Source organism: Plectropomus leopardus, chromosome 10 (assembly GCF_026936395.1).
Source record: "Plectropomus leopardus strain MGB_pleo_1.0 chromosome 10, ASM2693639v1, whole genome shotgun sequence".
Classification (NCBI taxonomy): domain Eukaryota; kingdom Metazoa; phylum Chordata; class Actinopteri; order Perciformes; family Serranidae; genus Plectropomus; species Plectropomus leopardus.
In genome coordinates, this window is record NC_142185.1 from 12,150,571 (window position 1) to 12,174,879 (window position 24,309).

General features: G+C 38.4%; 1 protein-coding gene across 17 annotated transcripts in view; it reads right to left on the bottom strand.

The window, feature by feature from the left end:
• The window catches only part of stxbp5l (syntaxin binding protein 5L), a 166,693-nt gene that overhangs the window by 33,488 nt on the left and 108,896 nt on the right, over window positions 1-24,309 (bottom strand). For 11 of the 17 annotated variants that reach the window (XM_088083058.1, XM_088083056.1, XM_088083053.1 and 8 more), the window contains exons 8-19: window positions 22,866-22,989; window positions 16,995-17,070; window positions 16,138-16,292; window positions 15,112-15,184; window positions 13,882-14,029; window positions 13,462-13,529; window positions 12,932-12,972; window positions 10,880-11,094; window positions 10,399-10,574; window positions 9,524-9,649; window positions 5,729-5,880; window positions 1,134-1,202 (exon numbers count right to left, since the gene is read on the bottom strand). In XM_088083058.1, coding sequence (XP_087939184.1) covers window positions 1,134-1,202; window positions 5,729-5,880; window positions 9,524-9,649; window positions 10,399-10,574; window positions 10,880-11,094; window positions 12,932-12,972; window positions 13,462-13,529; window positions 13,882-14,029; window positions 15,112-15,184; window positions 16,138-16,292; window positions 16,995-17,070; window positions 22,866-22,989 — 1,423 coding nt within the window. The remainder of the gene's footprint in view (window positions 1-1,133; window positions 1,203-5,728; window positions 5,881-9,523; window positions 9,650-10,398; window positions 10,575-10,879; window positions 11,095-12,931; window positions 12,973-13,461; window positions 13,530-13,881; window positions 14,030-15,111; window positions 15,185-16,137; window positions 16,293-16,994; window positions 17,071-22,865; window positions 22,990-24,309) is intronic. The other 6 variants (XM_088083059.1, XM_088083057.1, XM_088083054.1 and 3 more) reach the window with 1 other exon arrangement.

Consider the following 24,309-nt stretch of genomic DNA (forward strand, 5'->3'; position numbering starts at 1 on the left):
GGACTTATTCAGTCTTCTACAATATTTGATTTATCATCTCTGATAAGCTGCATAATCAAAACCCAGTGTTTAAGTATCATTTGTGAAGGTGTGATATTTTTGGGATATAGGGTCTTTACTCATATTTGCCATTTGCTTTCCCCGTGTGAATGTTTTACAGAATTTATTTTGTCTTCCTGGAGCAGAGTGGCTGAAATCTGATGTGACCTGCACTACAATCTATTCAATACATATATATAAACCTTAATTTAGACTTTCTGACCAGATTGCATGAAAACATTAATAGCAATACAGTAATAAAGTATCTACAGTATGTAGTGCAAATCTCATGGTGGCTTAGTGGCTTATACAGTCAAATTACAGAACACAACAGACACAGATTTGATCAGGATCTGATCAAATCTGATCACATGCACCAAGCACAGACCAGAATGAGAAGTAATACTTCCCTGTTTAAAACCACCATAAATGTTAAAATTTCTAATTCGTGTTCATTTTATTCTGACTTCAAATGTGGGGTGTTTAAGCCGCGTTCATTAGTGCTTCATTAACAGCCTCACTGAGTCGTCACAGTTCAAAAAATTTTGATTAATTTAATTATTTCTCTTCAAAGTTTCCAGCAAAACTTCTTAATGCAAATTTCCTTCAATCATTTACACTGGCTTTACAAATGATTGAAGGGACTCTGATTAAACCTTTATTGTCATACAAAATTAAGAATTCCTTTGTAAGCATAGACCAAAAGCACACATTTTAGTTTTGCTAGGCCCAATGGATGACAAGGCTTTATTCACCCCACTAAGTATGCTTCAGTTGAAATATACATCACATGGATCATAGAATATTTATAACTGCCCTTACTTAACAGACTCAAAGGAGTGGCTCTCTGCAAAGGACATACTGTCAGACATGACTGGAATAGGGAAGCTCTGTTTTATATGGCTAAATAAACATATAAAACAACCACTTTTATTCCAAACATCTCTTTGGTTTGTCCCTTTGCTTTCAGTCCACATCATACTGTCCAAGTCCCTACGGCCACAATCTCCATCCACCACAACACTGCAACGACCCCCCACCCCCACCCCCACACAAACACAGAGTCCCCCAGCCTTTAGGAAGGCCCGACTTACTCTGATAGGATGTACGGATCCTTTTCTTTGAATCTGAATAAAAGTTAGACAGGCCACGCATGCAAAACTCTGTCAGGCAGGCCCACATGCCCACACCAGCAGCCACAGAGTCACCAAAAGGTAGGAGGAGGAGGAGGAGGAGGAGGAGGAGGAGGAGGAGGAGTGGAAAGAATGGTAGGAAGGAATAAGGAGTTGTGTAGGTAGAGATTCAGGGGAGGGAGAGATGAGAGAGGACAGGAAGGTGGGAGAGAGAAAGCGGATGTAGAGAGGCGTATGAGTAAGGTGGGACGGAAGAAAAGGAGAGACAAAAGAATGCGACAGTGAAGTATGAGAGGAAGGATAGAGTTGAGAAATTTTATGACAGAGGAAAGGGAGGGGAGGAAAAAGCAGGGAAGGGGGGGAGAGAAGAACACACAGGCTTAGAGTGGAAAAGAAAGTGAGAGCAAGCAGCAACCGAGTTAGTGTCAGGGGAGGACAGACAAGATATACCCGCTACTGCAGCAAACCCCAGAAACACTGATGTGATGGGTCATTTGCACAAGAAGTAAACGACTAGGCTAGCAGGCAACGCATCATCATTTACAAAGCAGCACAAAATATATCACTTGTCACATCCAATAATTGCTTTAGATAGCATTTTGTTTAGATATCTTTAGCTGGGACGTCCAGATCGGACAGGAAAGATTGGTATCGGGCCAACTAATGCATTTTTTAACTGATTGGTTATTTTGAGCATGCGCCCGTCCGATCCTTCTTTTACATCCGCCATCACACAGGTGTCGTAAACGGAGAGCATGATTTGATATTCAGGTTTTATCCTAGTGCTGCTACTCCAATAAGTAGAAACTGTTTTTTCATGTTCAACTTACTGCAACACCACTTTTTGTTGTTCATTTTTTGTGAAGTAGTTTTACTATAAAGCTGTGATGAGAGGAACTGTGACCGATTTTTATTTGTTGTGACTGGGATTGTTAAAGTTCAGCTATAACACGACTCTGAAGTGGAACTGTGATTATATTACTCATTTATAGTATTCTGTATTTTTATTACAATACTACACTAAGTGGATTTGAGAGCAATGTCTGAAGACACATTTGAATTTGTTTACTTTGTTATTTTGTTGAAAAAACAAATAGAGCAGTAAGTGGAATTGTGACAAGAGCCACATAAAAATATTTTTTAGTTTGTTTACTTATAAATAAATAAATTAAATAAAAAAACCCTTAAGGGACTGTTTAGATGCAGACATTTGTATTTTTATATTGCATTGCACAGCTATTAAACTGTCAAGCATATTCTCTGGGTTTATTTTAATAAGTTTAAAGTACTTGAAGTGTGCATTATGTAGCTGTATTATCCAGGTAAACACAAGTATCAGATTAGACCTCAATATTGGCAGATGCCCAAAATCAAATGACAGATCGGGGGCAAAAAAACTTGATCAGGACATCCCTACAATTTGCCATCTGTCCAAACGTGGTATCAATAATGCGTTATAACTAGGGCCAGCAACTTAGTAGGAGACCACTCAGTCAACTGAGACTGCATCAAGTCAAGCAGACAGTTTGGGTTTTGTTTTTTTTTACTAGTCAGTGTGTGTGCAGTGTTCTTCTGGGGATGTTTTGGTCCCTAGATTTGGCTGCAGAGTGATTGGTATAGGCACCTGAAAACACTATGCAGTGGACCAGAGGAGGAATGGCTTTGCACTGTGACGCTGTGTTCACACTACAAACAACACAGCAACAGGCTACGGTTAATTTTCAATGGAAGCCAGAGACATGGCGCTACAAACTGATACCTAACAACTGGCACTGCTGACAGGCAAGATGCAATTAAAAGTTGTACTAAACTTTTTTTCAGTGCCCCAATGACGCGATGAAGTGTCAACCAATCATATGGTTTCTTTTTAGCTGTGCACTGTGCTATTTAACTCAGTTAGCTGATTATGCTAACTGTCTTTGGCTGGTGCAAAAATGGGGCTCAGAAACTGATCATAAGCATAAGATGTTTTTATGCCTACATACGAACTTTAGATGATGTCAGTCGAGGTGTTTTTTGGCAAGTAACAAACACACATTGTGACGACTTAACTATTGAGCACACTATAACAGCAACTCGGCAATAATGTAGCTGGGCATCTTGTTGCTGTGTTTTGTTGTAGTGTGAACCCAGCTCAAGGGCTCTAAGATAAGGTTATCCTTTATATAGAAGTGTTGAATTTACAGCTTACGGCAACATAATACGATACAGTCTCTAGATTTTGTTTGATACCTAGTGATGGCAACACAATGGTGTTGTGCAGTTAGCTTGTTTATCATATGACTTGAATGTCACAGACACATTTAACATCCCTCTGAATCTCATTCAAACTTTAATCCTTTAATATTTGTAATGAAACCAAATCTGATTCGACTGGCATAATTCTCTAATTATAACTAGCCAAACATACCTAAAAGAATCAATAATTAAACATCGTTTTATGAAATGAATCCACTAAATCTGAATGACATTTATATAGTACACACATACACATATGTGTGGCGACAACAGCTAAAAATGTTGTGAAAAGGACAGAAAACTATGCTCTGAAATGTTGGAAAACTACAGAAAGAGACAAGGCCAGCAGCTTAAAGATAGTTTAGTAAGTGCCATGTATTTCACTTGGCCTTTCGACAGTGTTTTTGTCTTGAGTATTATATCAACTCCAGCATAGTGACTGCACAAGAGTATAACATCACCACCTGGGGTACAGAAAAAGGGCACCGTTGCCTGTTTTTATTCCCCCTCCATCTCCAAATTGATCTTAAAGATCCATCACAGAAAGACTTTTACAAAACAGGAAGTTGGGAACAATAAGTGCTGTGGTAGTCAATAATAGCACTTAAGCAACACCAAATGAAGAAAGTGGGTTCCAAAGCCCAAAGTCATCCCTCCATCTACAGTAATATTCCCCTTCACAAAAATCTGAATACCTGTAAGCGCATTCTTAGCTACACTTGTGGGAATTATATAATCAGAGAGAGCTCAGTACTTTAAATTGCTTAAAGGACCTTAGACATCTAAAATATTAAACCGCTGGAGCTGCCATGCCCTCAAATCCAGAGGTTACTGTAAGGTCAAACAACAAAAGTGCAGCTTGTATCTTAAACATTCGTTCCTGTACAGTGGGGCTGCATATATTCGCATTAAGTATAAATAAGAGTCTTCAGGGACCATCACGAGCAAAGATCAGTAGCAGAGAAAAGGGAGGCAGGGGTCAGGAAGTACAACGACACCTCTGTGGCTTTTGACTACAGATCTATGCTCAAGCACGACTGAAAACAGAAAGGACAGAGAAACATGACAACATGCATAATAATGCCAACGTGGAATGACACGCAGCCTGTTAACATGCACTTCATATCATAGTGCAGATCTGTGACAGGCATACTGAGATGGACGGGTGTTTTTTTTGTCTTTGTATGTAATTGTGTGAGAGGAAAAAGAGCAAAGAGAGGCAAGAAATAAGGTTGGACTGATACAGGTTTTTGAGTGTACATGCAGATACCCGTATCTTTTAAATGTACTTGTTGATGGACTATATTTTGTGTAAATGCCCATTTTGCCACAGTTAATGTCAACTTACTCTAAATACTTACACATATTACACATTTTATTTCTATCAGGGCAAAAAAGTTTCTGATGCAGATTTTAGACCACTGTCCATTAACACTGACATAAGTATTACACAGTATTGCACATTATACTTTGAGTCATAAAGCAGTCCAGAGAAACACTGATTTGCAAGTGTTTGTCAGCGTTACTGTTTTTTTTTTTTTCTATCACTGGCTCTGTTTGTTTTGGAAAGAGAAAGACCTCTGCAGATAATTTGGCTCTTGATGAAAACCTCATAAACAACAAACACTGAATGAATTTTGACCAGGAAAAGTTTCAGCTGGTTGCAATCTGCAAATGTCCCCTCTCAGAGTTATATTAATACACACTCTGTATCATTTATTTGGATTTTTATGACTGAATCCACATTAAAACTTTAATGCTATGGCTTGTGGGAATGAAAGTGAACCACTTTACATGCTGTTGGCCAGTTTAAAGTGTAAACATAATGGACATTAATATTTATTTATTAAGATGTTACAATATTTTTTTTTTTTTTACAAAATGTTCCTACAGTAAATGTAGTAAGAATTATAATAATAAAAGACTTAATCCTAAGGTGGAATCTGGTCAAAATGTCCCTCATCTGTAGGAGAAACTCTTAACCTGATCAAATGGTATTGATCAGGTAAAGGGCTTGAGAGCTATGGTACAGGAAATATATAGAAACCATCCACATCACTAATTTAAGATTACTCATGAAAGATAGATCAGATTTGCCTGATTGATCAGTCTAACCTTGATAGAGAAACAGAAACAGAAGAAGGGGACAGTAGAACCAGCAGAAATGGAGGCAGAAAGGATAGGAGCATAGAAAAAAGACGATAGTCTGGCTATGACAACAACATTATTGACACATTATTGTGTAGCTGCACAGTGAGTGTTAGTTGTATGCGTACATGTTTGTGTTGCAGGGTGCCAGAGGTGCATGTGTGTGCTACCTGAGGTGGACTGTCTGTTCCTGCGGGGGGAGCGGGTAAGGCGCTGGTAGGGGTCGGCGGCTCCATACAGATCCAGTGTCGACATACACAACAGGATGGTTTTCTGCAAGTAGTCCACCACCGCCAGGCCATTACAGTTGCCAAACGCCAAACTAGACACACACAAACACAGCAAGGAGGCACGTGCACATGCACAGACACACACAGACATTTGCATTTACATGGAGGAGAAAGAGTGTTATTGAGCTGAGACATTAATTGTGTTGGCAGGTTTGTTTCACCAGGTTATTTTTCTCATTGACATTAGAGGTGCTGCATGTAGCACTATCACACACTGTCAAATTAACTGTGACATTTTGGTGTAATTAGTGTCAACAAAATTCTGTCTTTGAAGAAAAGAGATCTATTACCTCACACTGCTATTGCTGCTGTTTTTGAATATTAATACCAGATTTCCCACATGCTACACTGCCACCTGCTACCCTTTGTCGCTCCAGAGCCTCTGGCTTCACCAATCAAGAGAAACTTGTTGGCAGTCATTTTTTTCTGTTTGTTTTTATACAAAAGACGTTCCAGCTGATCAGGCACTGACCAGAATTGGACGATAGTCACAACAAATGGCTCTATCAGTGGTCTTTCAATCCAGCAATAATTTAAAAAAAGCTAAATTAAGTGAGGCAAATATATAAATGCCACTCAAATTTGCTGCTGCCCAGTCAATCATTGCGCTCCTGTATTCACCATGCAGATGTCGGGTTCAGTTAAAATTACTGTCACATGGTCGTGACAACACCAACCACAGTGATGTCTGTAATTTGGACGTGTTTGAAAGGGCAGTCATGTAGTCTATGTAATTTCAATACCACAAACACGATTACGCTTTTAAAAAACATCAATTAGAATACACAAGAAAACCAACAAGTGTAAAGGCAGCAGTGCCCAAACCATACTCTTATTCAGCCTTTCAGTGCAAGCAACAGTTAAACACAGCTTGAACCTTACAAAAAAAACCAGCAAAAACAACATTACGGGGCAGTGCAGCATTCATTGATGAAAGCTAAAGGCTTGACAGCTCAAGAAAAATGGTGGTAAGAAAAGAGTCTTATTGCAGCCTGTCATCTGTGTTATTGTTACGATCTCCCACTTTTTGCTCTCAATTTCAGCATGTCCAAAAAGAATTCAGTCAGTTGACAACAAACGGCATTACTGCTCTTACTGTTGTCATTAATTTGACATACAGGTAGCCAAGAGAGGGCTAATCCCAGTGAGAAGCTGCAACATTAGTTTCTTGGATCTTAAACTGTTAGTGGGGTCTCTTAATGCACATTTATTAATGAAAATAAAACGTTTAAGTAAGACTTAGGATAGACAACAGTGAGCCTATCCTTTGTTAAACACATGCGTGCCATGAAGGTGACCAGAGGAGACAGCCTTGTGCCTTTGTGGTGCCTTCGGTAATGTGTAAGGACACTAATGTGGCATTGATTTATTGCTGTTAACATTCCTCTTGCAGAGCCTTTGTGTAATGTGTTTTAATGTTGCTGTTCACTAATGTGTTGTAGTGTAATGCTTTTTATGTTAGGTGCACTGTTCACCGTGTTTGTGTGTGTGCGTGCGTGTGTGTGTGTGTGTGTGTGTGTGTTTTAATAAGCAGGTTTGAGTGGAAAAAAGCTAAAATGAATGAAACAAAAAAGAAAAAATCAATTTCCGGAATTCTATTCAAGCTGTGAAAAGCTTTAGAGAGGAGAGGCAGATGATGGCCTCGCCTTGACCCATATAGATCTTTTTTTAAAAGAGCTGTGATTTTATTGGATTCCGCCAACAGAACTTTTCACAGCAAAGCCATACAAGTGGTTTTAAAGCACTCTGGACTCAGGAAGTAAATCAACTTCTCTTCAACACAGATGCACATCATCTCTTAAATTTTTAAAACAGAACTATATAGAAAAGTCAACCATTACTTAAGTTGACATCCAGTCATTTTCAAAGTATTAAAATTACCTTTATCAAAGAAAAAGATGAATAAAAGACACAGAAAGGAAACAGAGGAAGACAGTCAGAAATGATGACATCAGCTCACTAGTGGCTTGGTACAGACTCAGGAGTCCAGTATACTATATTGAAATTATATTTGGCAAGCTCTGACTGCAGGCCTGCACACACTATGGCGAAAGCTCGATGCGGGCAAATTTTTGGGGTCGTCTGTCTCTGTCTGTGTGAACAGACTTTACTTGAGTATTTAGTTTTTGTTTTAACTTGTTAGTCCGACTCTACTTCATTTGAAAGACAAATATTCTACTTTTGACTCCACCACATTTCTACAAAAGCTCACATTACTCAGTAAAACTGCTTTGAAGTCAGACGATGATTTTTTTTTTCTTTTCTGAAATATAAAATACCATAAACTGTGACAATGCAGTTCTGCGTGTGGTTTGTTTGTCTTAGGGATGTTCCTGTACATCTACTTTGCACACATGCTACTCATATTGTGCAGTTCAACGGTAGAGACAGGCAGAGTGGAGAGCTCATCAGCAGCGGGTCCAAGTCCATGTTTGAAGTTTTTGAGATGACAGCGTACTGTGTTCTGTTAATGTATATGTGTTGAGTTCTATTTAGGCACTTTGAATACTCTTTTTTAAAAATGCAAGCACTCCAGTGATTCAACTCAAGTAATAATTTGACTGAGCAACTATTACTTGTATTGGAGTGATATTTGACCAGGAGTATCTATACTTTGACTCGTGTTATAGATTTGTGTACTTTTTCCACCACTGACTGTGCTATATGTTAAGCAAAGGATACAGCATCACATCCCAATATCCAAATGCTTTTAAGTCCTCTCTATTATTCATTAATAAATAAACACAAACATTACCAGTTGGTGTTATCTTCAGGTATGTACTGCTTTCTCTACATGTACAATAACACTCACATGACAAACTGGCCTATTTAATGTTCCATCTCAATGAATCTTGTTGCCATTGCTGCTGGTATTTAGTGGCCGCCACCTTGATCTTCACTCACTTTATTCAGTGTAACATCTATGGCTGCTGGTAACTTCTAAGTAGAAATATGCACACAGTTGTTGAGCCAAAGGTGAGCAGATTATGAAATAAACGAATAAACAGTTTGCACACTGCAGGGCCCCGATGTCACTGATTTATTACACCTAGCTGCTGGTAACTGTTACTCACTGGTGGTCTGAAACGGGGCAGAATTAGAACTGTGTAAAATATATTTCTATACTCCAGAAAACTCAACATGTATAAATGGAGAGACAGGCCAATGGAGACACAGATATGCACAGACAGATGGACAGAACTATGCGTACACACATGCATGCTGTGTGCGGTTTAGAGTCAGTGTGATAGATGATTTCTGGAGGCTGACATTTCCGACTGTTCTGTTTTCTGCCATTTGGGTTCACCAACATGCAGATTCACTGTTGAAACTTTAATTAAAAAAACTATCAGGTGCTTTCCTATAATGAACAATTAACAATTTCAAAATTAAAAATCCTTGGTCTCTCAGGTCAAGTCTTGGAGTTTACACTATCACCATGCACCATGTTAATAAGCAAAGATTTCAGAAACGTTGTCTTAAAGTACTTTGTGCTAACTCCTCCTGACTGGTGCCTTGACTGCAGACTTACTAAGATTTGGAACTGATTAGCACAATGGAAAATCAATGAAAAAAAAAGGCTTTTCCCATTTTCCTAATCTAGACAGTCAATATTCACACAGATGGATACTTCGACCAGCAGACATAGAGACTGTCATGCATCTGGAGACTTACAGGCCGTAGGCAGAGTTAATGTCCAGGCTGGTGATCTGTTGCGGAGGTTCTCCATCTACCCACAGCAGCTGGATGACCAGCTCTGCCTGGTAGCCAGGAGGGACCCGAACCATTCGCTCCTTCACCCTGAAATAGACATAAAGAAGAGTTTAAAGTACTGTGTCATGTAGCCTACATAGAGTACTTGGTGAGAAAGAGACACAGAAATATGTTTGCTTCAGTCATGAAAATTGACCATAAGTGTCAAAAGGTAAACAGCAAGAATGTACAGGAATGCAGTGGTAACAATGTTTTCATTGTTTATATTCACCTGAAAATAAAAATCATCGTTTTTTCTTCATTACCTTACCTTAGAATGAGGTGTTTATATGTACAGACTGAGTGGGTAGCTTGGCACATGAGAGAAATTTCAGTTCTACAACCTCACTGCTAGATTCCATTCAATCCTAATGACTGCACCTTTAAGGGCTAATCACAGCACTCACTTTAAATTTAGTCAACACACTGACACTGTCGTACAAACAATAAGGCATCGTCAATTAGATATTTTAAAAAAATGTTGACCCAGTGTTTAAGTCACAGGCAACAACAAAAAAATAAAGAAACAATAATCAACAGGGACGCATTCATGTTCAGTGTTCACTTTACTGTAAGCTGGAACTTATGACTATTGAATTAGTTCTTGACAAAGTGCGCTTCATTGTTTTCCTGTTCAATTGTTAGTGCTCTAGATACAAATATTCAGTTTGGTAACAAACAATGCAGACAGAGCGTCTTCATCAGTAGCTACTTGTTTTGCAAATATGCCAATAATTGTTTGTAAACACATATTTGTAATTTGTCACTGACAAACAATGTGTGTGAGGAGCTCTTACTTAAGGCAGGGGCTGCAGTCTTTGTTCCCCTCAGGTGTCCCACTGCCTGGGCTGGCTGGGTGTTGGTGGTGGTGCTGGGGTGAGTGGGAGCCCGACTCTGAGAAGCAAGGATTGTTTTCATTCTCAGAGGGAGAGATGACGTCCTCTGTCTCACACTGTAGGCGCACCTCTAGTGACTGCGGATGAGACAGAAACAAACATTTGGTTTAATAAAACTACTATTATTTACTACCATAACAGTCAGTCCTGTAACAGCGTGACTACCACAGTGAACTACATCGATTGAATTAGTGTTAAACAGACGCAGCTTACTGACAATGTTGGATGAGCAAAATTTATATTAGATCTTCCTCTACACAGAACCTTGGAAGATTGGTTTAAAACATATTTCTGAAAGATGGTCACTTAATTTATCAGTGAAAGAGTTTGTAAGATTTACATTGAACCTTACTTTATCTCCTTTGATTCTCATCTCACTCACCACTATCTGAGTGTTGGCGTCGTATTTGCTGAAGCGATACAGAATGATGTGGGCTGAGATGCCGACCACACAGAAGATGCGACTCTGCGGGCACCAGCTGACCATTTGAACAGCAAAGGGGTCTTCCTCTACCAACTCGGCCGCCCTGCCCTCGCCTGGCTTAGGCTTCTCGAATGCTTTGGAGGTCTTCAGCTTATACAACATCTGTAGTGTGACTGGTTAAAAAAATGCTTGGTGAAAATATTGGAAATGCAAAATGTACTGTAAATGGCAACATACATTTAGTAAAGTGAAAAGTGGAAGCACCCATACCATGAAGGAATATGCTGCTCAGTGCATGGATATGGTATGACTGCAGTATGTTTGGATGACAGTTGGCCTTTGTGGTACCAGTGTATAGGATTTTTTAATATAATGCTAATAATAATAATAATAATAATAATAATAATAATAATAATAATAATAATAATAATAATGATGATGATGATAATAATAATAATAACGAGATACAAAAGCAGTAGCCTAGTCATTTAAAATACCTACCATCTGCCTTTGGCTTCTGTTTTGCAGAGATATTTATAACTTGCTATTCTCCACCATCCTGATGACAATAATATTTTTGGCTCTCGTCTCCATTTGAGAAATTTTCATCACATACAGTGCAGCTGTATAACAGGCATTGGTAAGTACTCTGTTTGGCTGGCAGGACATTGACCACAGCTCTCTGATTTTACTTCAGACAGAACTGTGCTGAGTCCTATCGACAAAAGCAGCCAAGGTGCTTGGAAGCATGCATCGTTTGTGCACAGCTAATTTTCAGGAATTGTTGATTAAAAGAGGCTTGACTTGAGTCATTTATGGCAAAACAAATGTAAAGTAATAGAATCAAATAAGGAATACAGAAGAAAATAGACTGAAACACAATGTTAACAAACAGACTAACCTAAAAAAGCAGTATCAGTTTAAGGGTACACTATATTTAGAATATTTTACAGCTTTACCTTGCCATCAGAAAACCTTTTCTGACAGGTAACTGAAGCAATTATCTCAAAGCCACCAGACTCCAAAAACAGTCATTTCACCTCAGAAAACACAGGAGTTACTGGTCTAGCCTTGCCACAGAGTGTTAGGTAAATTAGTGAAAATATTCCAATTACAGTGTACACAGAAAGTGATATTTGTTTTTTTAGGTAGGTCCTTTTAGGTGGCTAAAATAAGTTTTTCCACAGTAGCACATTGCTTAGCATCCGCACCAGTATATTTGGTTTATTAAAGATGCGATTAAAGCAACACAGTATATAAAATAAGCACAGTAGAAACCAAACTAGACCAGACCATTGTGTTTAACTATCATCTTTAAATGTTAGAGTTACTGTCAAAAATGACAACAGACATAAAGAAGTTTGCCGATTTCAAAAGACATTAGGAAAATAAATGACAATGACACACACATTACTTGAGCTGCATATTAAAAGAACTGTACCTCTTGTTTTTTTGACAGGATGACAAATAAAATAAAAAGGATTAATGTGTCCAAATTATTATCACAAACGTTTAGCATCCAAGTCAACTAACACTCCAAGACACAGTAGCTTTAGGCTGATATGGTGAGCTTGAATTCTGATGGTGTGTTTGGCTGAGAAAAGCAGGTATCACTTTGCAATCAATACACAGAGAGAAAGTTAAGCCTTAGCAGATTAAATGCCGTGCAAATAAATGTCATCCACAGACCACAGCTGTCGACAAAATTCCTTTCAAAAGATTTTGAGAAAACCACACATGTACATGCTGTTTTTTTTAGTGTGTGGCCATCTGTGAACATGACAATGGGCCATGTGCTTGTATTATTTGTTGTGGAGCATTTCATATGATAGCGGTGCTATTAGTTTGCTTTGAGCTCAGCGCCTGAGGCAAATCTGAAATTACTCACCAAGGAATTCATGAAAAAATATTGTTTATTTGAGCAAGCTATGCAACAAAAGCCTGAGCTGATCAAAATGTATCACTCCAGTATAACTCACGAAGAAAGAAAAACATGGAGATTAGACTTACTTGCAGATGCGTCCCAGAACTTAATTGATCCGTCAGCATGTCTGAACAAAGAGAAAGAATAGATCTTTAGTCTATTAAGCAAAACTAGCTTGTTAATTACTCCGAGAATGGCTCAGGAAATTAAGGGAAAATGAGACATTTCACCTTGCTCCTTGCTTCAACATCGCAAAACCCCAACTGTAATAAACATTACAACTATCTTACATCTTAAAAATTGGGCAGTGACGATTAGTATTTCTACATAATCGAAAATTCCCAGTGCTTCGGAACAGGTTAAGATCCCTGTCAAGCCCTTACAATGTAGTACGGTCCCAGGCTGTGCTGTGCTGGGTTATAAAGCACTAAAAACACAAAATATAAATCCCTGTCCTCTGGTCCTGTCATGATATGAGTGAGGACATGCATATACTGTAGATTCCCTTTTCATTATGATGGGTGTTGCTGTACCTTCTCTTCTAACAGCTGGGGCTAATGGACTTACAAGGTCTTTCTGTACTGTCAACATCTCCCTGTCAATATTTCTGACTTACCCTGTGATGATGATCTCTGGGTAGGTGTGGGAGCCTAACGTCCACGTTCCCCCGCTAACTGGCCACTCCTGCCATGGTTACAAACAGAGTGTTGATTATTTTTGAAGGACCAACAACATAACCCAATGCTTTTCACCCACTGAGCCCTGCAGGTAAGGTTAAATTATATTCCAAAACACCGATTTCATTACAAAGCAAAAAATAATCACGTTTTTCCTTCATGCTTTCAGCCTCAAATGCAAAACTGTACTGATTAAAATGACTCATGTGTTAATGATAATTTGCTTCAAAATGTTTTGTCTTGCTCAAATATTGTAAGTAGAATTAACTACCAAAAAGAGACTGATACTAGCAATAAATAAACAAATCTATATACATCACAAAAGGAAGGTCCTTCTTCGTCTTATTTCCCCTGCCTACCTTTTGGCTGTAGCCGGTCTTCTTGTGTTTAGCTCCTATCGAGTAGAGGATGGGAATAATGTCAGGTGGGCACTCTGCAAAATAGGCTGTGCAGGTAACTGGAGACTCATGGATGTCCATGGGGTAAGGATTCTCAAAGACAGGGAAGCTGCAAGAGAACATGATATAATATAGAAGAAAATTAAGTAAAAGTTGAAGGGAGGGAGTTAGGGAAGGAAGTTCAGGGAAGTTGAAGTCACAATTAAATAACAACAAGGAAATATTTGATCGCATTTACAATGCATTATCTGTTCGATGAAATCAGAAGAATACCCATTAAGCAGCATACTTGATCTAACTTGGAAAAAAAAGAATTGCAACTGAATCTGTATCACAGGATAAGCATCACTTAAATGTATTACGATTTGCAAAAATAACCTCTTTTACCTTCAGGGGAGGTAAAAATGGCAATGCTGAGTGCCTGAATAAAACTATTCATGTTGTGCTACTGTATCAAATGTACAAATTCTACATTACAAATACTAATTATTCCTTTTTCAGTAAATTTTATGAGTGTGAGTGTGAGGATACAAGCTGTATATGAATTATCAAATCTACAGTCTCTAGGAGCAGACGGCCAACTTATTTATAATACAGTTTCAACAGAATTAGCAGCTAATCAATCAAACTGACAATGTCGACAAAGACAATCTGGTCAAGTTAAAACTACATTAAGCCTCATCAGGTGATATTTATATCCAACAGCTTTAATTAGGTAACCTAATTAATTAGGAAACCCAATTTAAACCTTCACACTGTATGCCTAATTGATAGTGTGTTTCAGCTATTCGAATGTATTCCCTGGCCTTAGGTGTTAATCTGTCACAACTGCACCACATCAGCACCTTTCACCTTCACTTTCATTCCCTCCTATAGCGATAACAAGTAAATTTAACTGGAGCTGTTGCATTTTCACCCCAAGAGCAAAGTGACATGTCTTTATTCAAGGGACACATGTCCTCTCTTTTTCCCCTGAAGTATATATCCATGAGTGAGACTGGTTAGATCTTTAACTCTTTCATTTACTGTGACAGGATTTGATGTATAGATGAATGATAAAAGCAGTGTTTTCCCCTAACATGATGTCTGATGATGCCATCTAATGTCAAACGTTGACATGTGATGATGGGAGTTGCTCAATCACATGCAGCTTAGCTGCTGGGGGTGTGTTTTTATTTGTGAAACACATACTTGCTCTGTGTCAGATCCACTACGATTAAGTCCTTCTCCAGAAGCACCACCACTGCGAAAGGCTCCTGGACTTCTGTAAGATACAAATCCATACTGAAGAGGATAATGCTTAATCCATATTTACATCAGTTACAACCACACATATAAATAGACTTTTTAAAGTGTTCTTAGGATAATATTTCAATAATCTGCAGCCCTCTTCACGGCTTCCAAGTACAATTTCAGAGGAGGGATGAAGTGTGCACACATCCACGCAAAAAATACTCTGGTGCAGGACAAAAAATACTTCACTGCAGAGCTGAAATGCGGTCTGCACACTTTAAGGCTCCAAATAAATGGTTTATTTCTCTTTACAAGGTAACATTCAGATCTACAAGATCAGTTCCAAATGTTGGCTTGCAAAAAAACAAACCAAAAAATAAAACTATTGATTTGGTGCCTAATAGTTAAAAATGGTTTCTTTATAAGCTCCAGGTTATACATTGAAAAATTTCCTTGGATGTTGCCAGCCTTGCAAAGAGAAATAAACTATTTATTTGAAGCCTAACTGTGTGCAGACCTCCAAAGACAAAATTTGTGCCCAAACATAACTCATACAATGTTATCATCATTTTTACAGTTTTGTATTCATAAGTAAATTTGAGTCATGAATACAGGGTCAGTCACTGAACAGCTCAGATTGTTTGACAGCACTTGCCACTGATTTTAAGACATAACCCCCCCCAAAAAAAACTATTTCCTGAGCAGTAGACAGAATATTGTTGTTTTCTTTTATCTAGCAGAAGGGCAGAAGAGGATGTTCAACAATTCTTGCGTGCAATTCTTAAGGAAACTGCAAATCACTGCAAATAATGGATCACCCCTCTTTCCTCTAATTTAATGCTGATATATGAATTTTTCATAATTCTGTTTTGTGTTTTGATTGGTTTAAAGTAATTTTAAATGCAAAACAAACATAATTCCATTTCCCTCCGTTGTATTGTTACAGCAGCAGAAAACTGTTTGTTCATTGCCCTATGTACTCACCGTTGTTGTAAGGAGTCTCACAGAGTGCCATGAACTCTACAATAGGGTAGTCCATCTCCAGCACAGTGATGGCCTTGCCATGCATGATGGTTAATGTTGGCCGTCGACCTGCCTTGTCATATGAAAGACCACCGGAGAAGATAACAAAAGGCTCGCTGTTGTGGAGAGAGAATAATACAAGTGAAATAAATCAATTACTTACAGTTTAATCATTCACAAGACATCTATGTGGTTTTAAAAGCCATTTACTATAGGCTACTGACTAAACTAGAAAAACATTAAATAAAATGAGAAAGATGCAAGGTCACAGTGACCTTGACCTTTGACCATCCTAATCTACTCAGGTCATTGTTGATTCCAGGTGGGCGTTTGTGCCACAATCTAAGAAATTCTCTCAGGGCCTTCTTGAGATATCGTGTTCACAAGAATGAGACATAGAGATTGTCGCATGGACAACCAGAAAATATTATGCCAGCCACGGCTATCACTGCTGTAGAGGCATAATAAAAAAATGATTTATATTTTTAAATTATTTTGTTTGGCAATTCACAGCACTTTTTAAACTGTGCAATTTATCAAAATTAAAATGTTTTTTCACTTAACCCCCCTCACGGGCACATTTTAAAGGCCTGCAATTATAAAATAATGTTTTTGGCAAAAACTTGCTTTTTGCTCCTGTTGGTGGCTTTTGATGATCACCAAGCAGGGTGTCAACCTTTTAGTTAATTCATTACATGATAAAAATAACCACAGGATAAATCTCCCCGTGACTGTATTCAAATCACAGTTAAGCCTCATCAGGTAACTTGATGAAATCAGAAAGCCTGGACCTGAATATTTGTTTAGAAAGCACATACCTGTTCCTCGAAGTCTTGTACTCCACTTTGAGTATGGGTTTACATGACTCCTTTCTCCCATCCTTCTGTATCTTTCCTGAATTTGAGGAGATAGAAAAAGAATAACAACATTTCAAGATAATACCACATTACTGTACACATCTCATGCACACTTTAGCATGCAAGCAGTTTGAACAGGCAGCTTTTTATGTAAAATGAGACCTCAGGGAGCAGCTCCTCATATGTGTGACAATTCAATTTACTGAATCATGAGCGCACTGTAGTAGCCTGCGTGCTATTTCAAATAGCCACAAGAGTGGAGACTGCAAGAGAAACTGCCACCTGACAAGTAGCTGAAAATTGCAGCAGTAACAGTAGGTCGTATAAATGATTGGACCATAGCCTTGAGGGGCATAGCATTTCATACAATAAACCCACAAGAGAGAACCAATGTTTATAGTGGTTCTGTTTAATTTTCCCCTATTTCATGTTTTTCATTTTCTAGTTTAAATTTTCTTTTTTTTTATGTATGAGATAATTTTCTGTGGTAATGCAATATCTACAGTAGATGGCAGCCCGCAAGTTCCCAGTCTGAAGAATCCGGTTGGAGTCTGACATGCAAGCTTAACAATGCGCTGTTGTGAATGGGTCAGCAATAAAACATATTTTAGATACCTAAAAAACACTCCCACCAAAAACAATTAATATAATCACTATATTTTCACTGCTTTACCTTGATGTCACTGAAACCAAAGCTGTTATATCACACTCTTCAAAGCCAGACACCACTGAGAAAAACAGTGATGTAACTTTACTGAACACAGGAGTTGCTGGTCTACCACTGCCTCACCTAGCAAGTTAGTTTGGGTTATTGTGTGACTTTAGCATTTGAAAGGGTTAGTTTGGATTCACTGAAGTCACACAATAACACAACCCGACAAACTGATCGAAGAAGCATTAGACCATCACCTGCTCTGTTCAGCGAACTAAAATTATTGTTTTTGCCAGTGGAGTCTGGTGACCTTAAAGAGAGCATACATGTGAAACACTTAATCTGCTTTTTGAAGTTAGCTAAAATATGTTTTGTTGCTGCCCCCATCCACAGCAGTACATTGCTCATCTTGCATGGTGGTACTCCTGCGTGCCTCTCCAAACTGAGAGCGTGCCAACTGACATCAACTGTAGGTAAGTGACTATAAAGATCCCATACCACCCCACTTCAAAAAAATCGGAACTATCCCTTTAAGCTCATAACCTTTTCCTCAAAAGCTGTAATTTTAATATTCATACATTCCACTCTGCTTTCTGATTACTGTGTACTGCATTTCCAATTCTTATTTTCAAGGAACAGCAGACCATTATCAGAGTTAGCACTTTACAGAGAGTTCTTCTCCTGCTTCACATAATAAAATGATAATGCCTTTGATATAAAGACGAATTTCTCCAGCTGAAAGGCAGTGGGACCTTGGGTTTTATATCACAGGCATAGAGCTCTGAACAAAAGCCTTTCTGAAAAACAAAAAAATGAATAAAGCATAAAAGAAATTTCCAAATCATGAGCCTTACAAAATAGAATACCGTAATTTCAAATATTGCCCCAATGCAAGATCATACATGAGACAAATGAACACATAGAGGAACAAGGCTTCAGTAATTCAACTGACACGTGCCTGTGCGGCATCTCTCATCTTTACAATAACTGTAGCCACAGCCTTAACTTTTTTCTCATACAATGGAAAAATATTTTTCACTACAAGCAGTAACTTTAGCTCAGTAATTTCTTTAAAAAAAACCCTTTGATGCAGTCGTTTTCCAAAATACATTTTGAAGGAAATAATTCAGCACAAAATCCATATGAAATGGTCAGGGCGGATGTTTGGTGTACAAAATCACAGAACGTTGAGAGTGGAGATGTGGGTTTCCATTCTACAACCCCTATGTTTTTAGGTGAAGGCTTGGGAAGGCTCTCGGTTTAGGATAAATATTGATAAAGTCAATCTCCTTTGAGATTTAAGTCAGCTTTGTAGACTCAGCAATCAGGTTTTATTTGCCAGGAACAGATATCGTAGTGGAGGGAAATAAATAAGCTAAAGGCTGAACATTTTGAGGCATAATAAGAATAAATATTTGCAGTTAGAAAGGAGAAGTTTTGTCACTATTTAATACAATCTGGGCGGCATTGCATTTCCTATATATACTCCATGTGCATGGGATTTCAGGTGGTTTTAAGTTGTTTACACATCACTTCTCATGCACAAACTTTATCAGGCAGCCAAAGCTCTGGGTAACGGTGACTTATCATCACTGATAAGGCTCAAAGGCACAGGATTACACACAGAAATGTCAAAGCAGGAAAGGACAGAAAAAGGGGGAAAGAGCAAAAAATAAGAGTAAACAGCCAAGTCTCAAGGTAATGCTTTGACATTGGTCAAACTCACAGTTATATAAAAACATATAACATGTGTCAGGGTAACATGCATTTATTGTTGTTTTTTTTTTTTACTATTTAATCGGTACAGGGTAAATTATCTTAAATCATCATGTTCTTTCAGTTTTAAATGGTAAATCACAATGTGAGATGAAGGATGAAGAACTCATTTATAGTAGTAAAACCCATCTAACCTCATAATGATTTTAAACATTTTAATTTTTCTAATTCTGTGCACCCTATCTATTAGTTCTAACTATATCATTCTGTGTTTCTGTTCGATCAGTTGTCTTTTGTTTATAAATAAACGTTGGCTCCCTTTTTCGCTCTCTCTATCTTCCATGTCCTTCAACCCTATAGCCATCACTCTTCTCCCCCTTCCCTTCAGGATACATAGCAACCCACATTATTTGTGCAAACACCAGCTAAAACAACTGTTTGTTCATTTGTCTCTTCAGGACACAAATAAATTAAAACCTAGACTGTTGTGTTCGGATACCAACCCAAAGAGCATTTTAAAACTAAAGTGACAAAAAATATACAGTCTTTTTTACAATGCAAGTTAAATAAACATTGATTCCAGAGCATACAGTACGTCCAGTTGTTCAGGAGCAATAAATTTGCCCTTGGTAACAACATTATTGCCATGCCATATAATCAACTAATTTGAATTAGTTTCTGCTGAAGGCTTTTTCATTTCCATTCAAGTCACATAGCATTGAAACAGTTGTATAGTTTGACTTGGCTCTACCTTTGGGATGCTCTCTTCTACAGCAACAGGGCATAGGACATAAAATGCACAATTTTAACTCCTTTTGGAACCAATAAATAATTTGCCTTTACTTATATCTGTACAATGTCTGTGCAGAGTCCCTATCTCTGGTTTGGCTAATATTCCCCAAAATACCACAAGCATCACATTTGTGTTACATTTTGTCTAAATTAAAGCCTTTGCACACCAAGTCTGTGTTTTTGTCACACATCTAAAAATAAATACGACCCCACGTTGTGTCAATCACGTTTGCGCACTGACTCTGAAACTTTGGTCCTTTGGTCTTTCAAGTTTTCGGAAAAGGTTAAATTTTCTGAGTATTTTGCATCCGACACAAGCTTTTACAAAGTTGTTTGACCAAGAAAAAAATGTTGCAGCAGGAGAATATCAGTGACAAGAGAGAGGATTGGAGCGCACAGTATCTTTTCATAACTCAACTGGCTCATTTTTAACAGGTCAGTCAGTGACATTTGGGTGGATGATGATGACGAGGATGAGGACCGCATATAGGCAGAGAAAGTGAAAGTGAAGAGGTAGAGAGGAGGACAGCTCAGTCCCTTCATGCAGCTGTGGTGCCAAATGCAGGACGCAGGGAGAGAGTGGCAAGTGCTTGTGAGGTACCTCCAGTGGAGAGAGGCAAGGGAGCAAATGTGTCTTGTATTGTGAATTTTCGCAATAAATAGAACAATAAAATGCATCAGCCTCAGTGCGCAAGGTCAAAAAATGGATTAAAATATACAACAAAAAACAGCGGACTCAGTGTGTGAAAGCCTTTACCCTACGAATTCTTAAAATTATGGCCTAATGTTTGGTGAAGTCACAGTGACCTTGACCTTTGACCACCAAATTCTAATCAGTTCATTCTTAAGCTCAATAGGTTGTTTGCGCCAAATTTGAGGAAACTCTGTCAAGGTCCTCTAGAGACATTATTATAAGAAAGACATGAATTCCAGGTCACAGTGACCTTGACCTTTGACAATCAAAATCATATCAGTTTATTGTTGAGTCCAGATGAACGTTTGTGCCAAATTTAAAGAAACTCCCTTAAGGCATTCTTTAGGTATCACGGTCAAGAGAATAAGACAAACACAGTGACCTTTTACCACCCAATATAACCAGTTCATCAAGGAGTCCAACTGGACATTTGCAACTTGAGATGTTGTTTTTATGTGAATGGGACGAACAGATGGTCAGAAGTACAACCCGAAAACATACCTCCGGCCACAGCAACAGAAACAGAAATGTTTGTATTACAAAAGATGACATAAAAGGCTGGATGATTTCTGTGGCTAATGGTTTTTCTGTGCATTGCTACTGCTTTGTTGGTGTTAGTGGTAATACAATTATTTTATGTTGTTGGTGGAACACTCCAACAGCAGGCTCAGACCGCAGGGGACAGCAGGCCTCCTGTCTTCCTCTAGCTCAGAGATATACAGACAGAGCTAAACCAGTGACAGCAGCATCTTGCAAGCAAAGCAAATGCAACGATACAAAGTGACTGCAGCACTAAGGCAAGGATGGTAAATTACCACAGATGTGATGGGTGTGTGTGGTGGTATGATGATTGGCTTACAGTGCCTGAATCAGTTCAATTATCTCTTCAGGAATAGAATAAGTTCATTTATTTACTACGAGAACAGATGGAGATTGCTCCATTACCAGGAGGTGACATGTTTACTGTTTACTCTTCTACTTTTCCATATTTTTAGTTCATTTGCAGCTCTCTCTGTCATTTTTCTTCTGTCTCACCCTAAATATCAGACAAAAAAATGTGGCACATAAACAGTCTGGTGGCTTTTAACCATGTCTTCAGGCCTGTCCCTACCATTCATTGCTCATGTCCTTTCCTCTTGCCATCCTGTTTTGTTATTTTGCCTGAGATCATAGCCCACAGGAAGAGACTATTCATCACCAAAGATCTGACAAGGTTGAGATGCCCTGGCAATGCACAAAGCACACCAGTGTAGGAGAAACACAGAAGGAGGACTAGGAAGAGTACACAAAATAACAAGTGATGCGGAAGTCATTCGACAAAACCAGTGCTGAAGTGTTCTCACCTGACAGCCAAAGTCTCTAAATTGGTGATGACAAACATTACACATCCCAATCACTGTCATTTTCACATTTGCTTCATTATGCATTCTTAATGCGCAGACACCTGGCAATGACCTCGTCTGAATAATAGTTTATGGCTGGTTACATTCACAAAAAACGCACTTTTGCATCTGCCACATTACAACCAACTTTTCTGTTACACACAGCACATGAAAGTTTACCAACTGTGCAGGGAGTTTTATGTTAGAGCTGAAATATTTTGCTCAGGGTAACACCACTACATGATGTTTTAATTTGCGGAAAATGCAGTTCCTTTAAGTTTAGAGGTCTAACTAATAATTTTTTTTTAATCTCAATAAAACATACATTTGCAATTCTACAACTCAGAACTAAAATAAAAATGCAGCTGGAGTTCTTTTCTGCCAACATGTCGTGTAACTGTAACTCAACCCATAGACTTTACCAATGAAGAAGCATTTATGAATACCATGAATACATCACATCAGAGGTTTATGATAAAGTATTTATTCATGGCCCAATGCCCTATATTTCAAGCATGGTATTACCAACGTTTCATTTTGTAAAGTAAAAAAAAAATTTAAAAATAAAGAAAAATGGCTGTTGGTGTGTGTCTCACCGTGAGGGAAGGTGACCTGGAATGGCTTGGAGGTGTTTCTGAGGTTCCACATCGACAGGCTGCCATCTGAGTGACTGCACATGAACTGCTTCCCTTCATGATGCCAGCTGGCTGAATGGATGGCCTGTACCAGTGAGACAGACAAAACGGACTATTACAAACATGTTGCATATACAGTATCTCAAATTGTTTAACATTGGTTTTAGATGAAGAATCTTTTGAATCTGTCATCGTCATCTCATTCATCTCAATAGCTTGTTTGCAGTTGTGTGACTATTACGACGTGCACAATTCAGATAGAGGGCAGGAACTGATGATTGCAAATACTGTGCAAATTGGAAATGGAGGAAAGTTACTACATAACAGGTATGGGTGAAGCTGTTCTCAGCAGGTATCATTAAAAAACTGGAACTCAACTCGGATATGTACATGGATGCACCACTGATGCAAGGCTACTAGCTAGCTATTTTTTATCTACTATTTTATACCAAATCCACCACTGTTATGACTATTTTCTCAAGAGGGATGACTCAGTCCACAGTTGCAGTCGACTCCAACAGAAACAACTGAGATGATTTTCACCTTCAGTGCAGCAGGCCACAGGAGTATCGACCACATGTTTGCACCCATTAGCTTTTGGAGATGGAGCTCCAACACTGAAGTATTTATGCACGGCTTCTTTCTGCCAGTCCATTTCATCTACATAGCTTAATATCACAAATCAAAAACTTGACTCAAGGGGTTTTACAATTTATAAAACATATGACAGCCTCTATCCTTAGACCCCGAGGTCACCAGTGTTTTTTTAAGTCCAGGTTTCATTATTTAAATCTTTTATTGTTAATTTATATCTTGTACTGTGGATCTGAGCTCCAATCAGGCCGTGTTTCTGAATTTTGCTGTGTGTGCAGCACAATGAAGATAATGGAATTCTACTCTATTCTTTTCTAAACTATTCTATGTTAAAAAAGGTCAAACGCTGCTTAAAGCCTCCATAACTAAGCCAAAACAGTTGCTACATACAATTGCTTTCCCTTGCTTTATGTATTGGTGATGCAACGCATTTGAAGAAAAAAAAGGTGTACAACATAACAGATGTAAAAAAACAGAAAGGCCAAATGAAGTTAAATAATACAGCCAAATGTAACTTGTAAAGTAATAACATATAAAAGTTTCACAGGAACAGCAGGAATGGCTATATTCAGTACTTCTACAACAGCAATGGATCTCACAGAGTAAAGTCTGTGAAATCCGGTGTTATTTGTACTCTGCTGAAGAGGTGTGAGACAGAGATGCCATGCTTTGCTGGAGGTGATGCACATGAAACCGCATTAATGAATGTGAGCAGGATGTGACTCTTCACAGGAGATGGGACAGGAGATGACTGACTGCAGCGGATGCAGAGGATTAAAAATTCTACAGGGCAAATTGGTTTTGGGGCCAC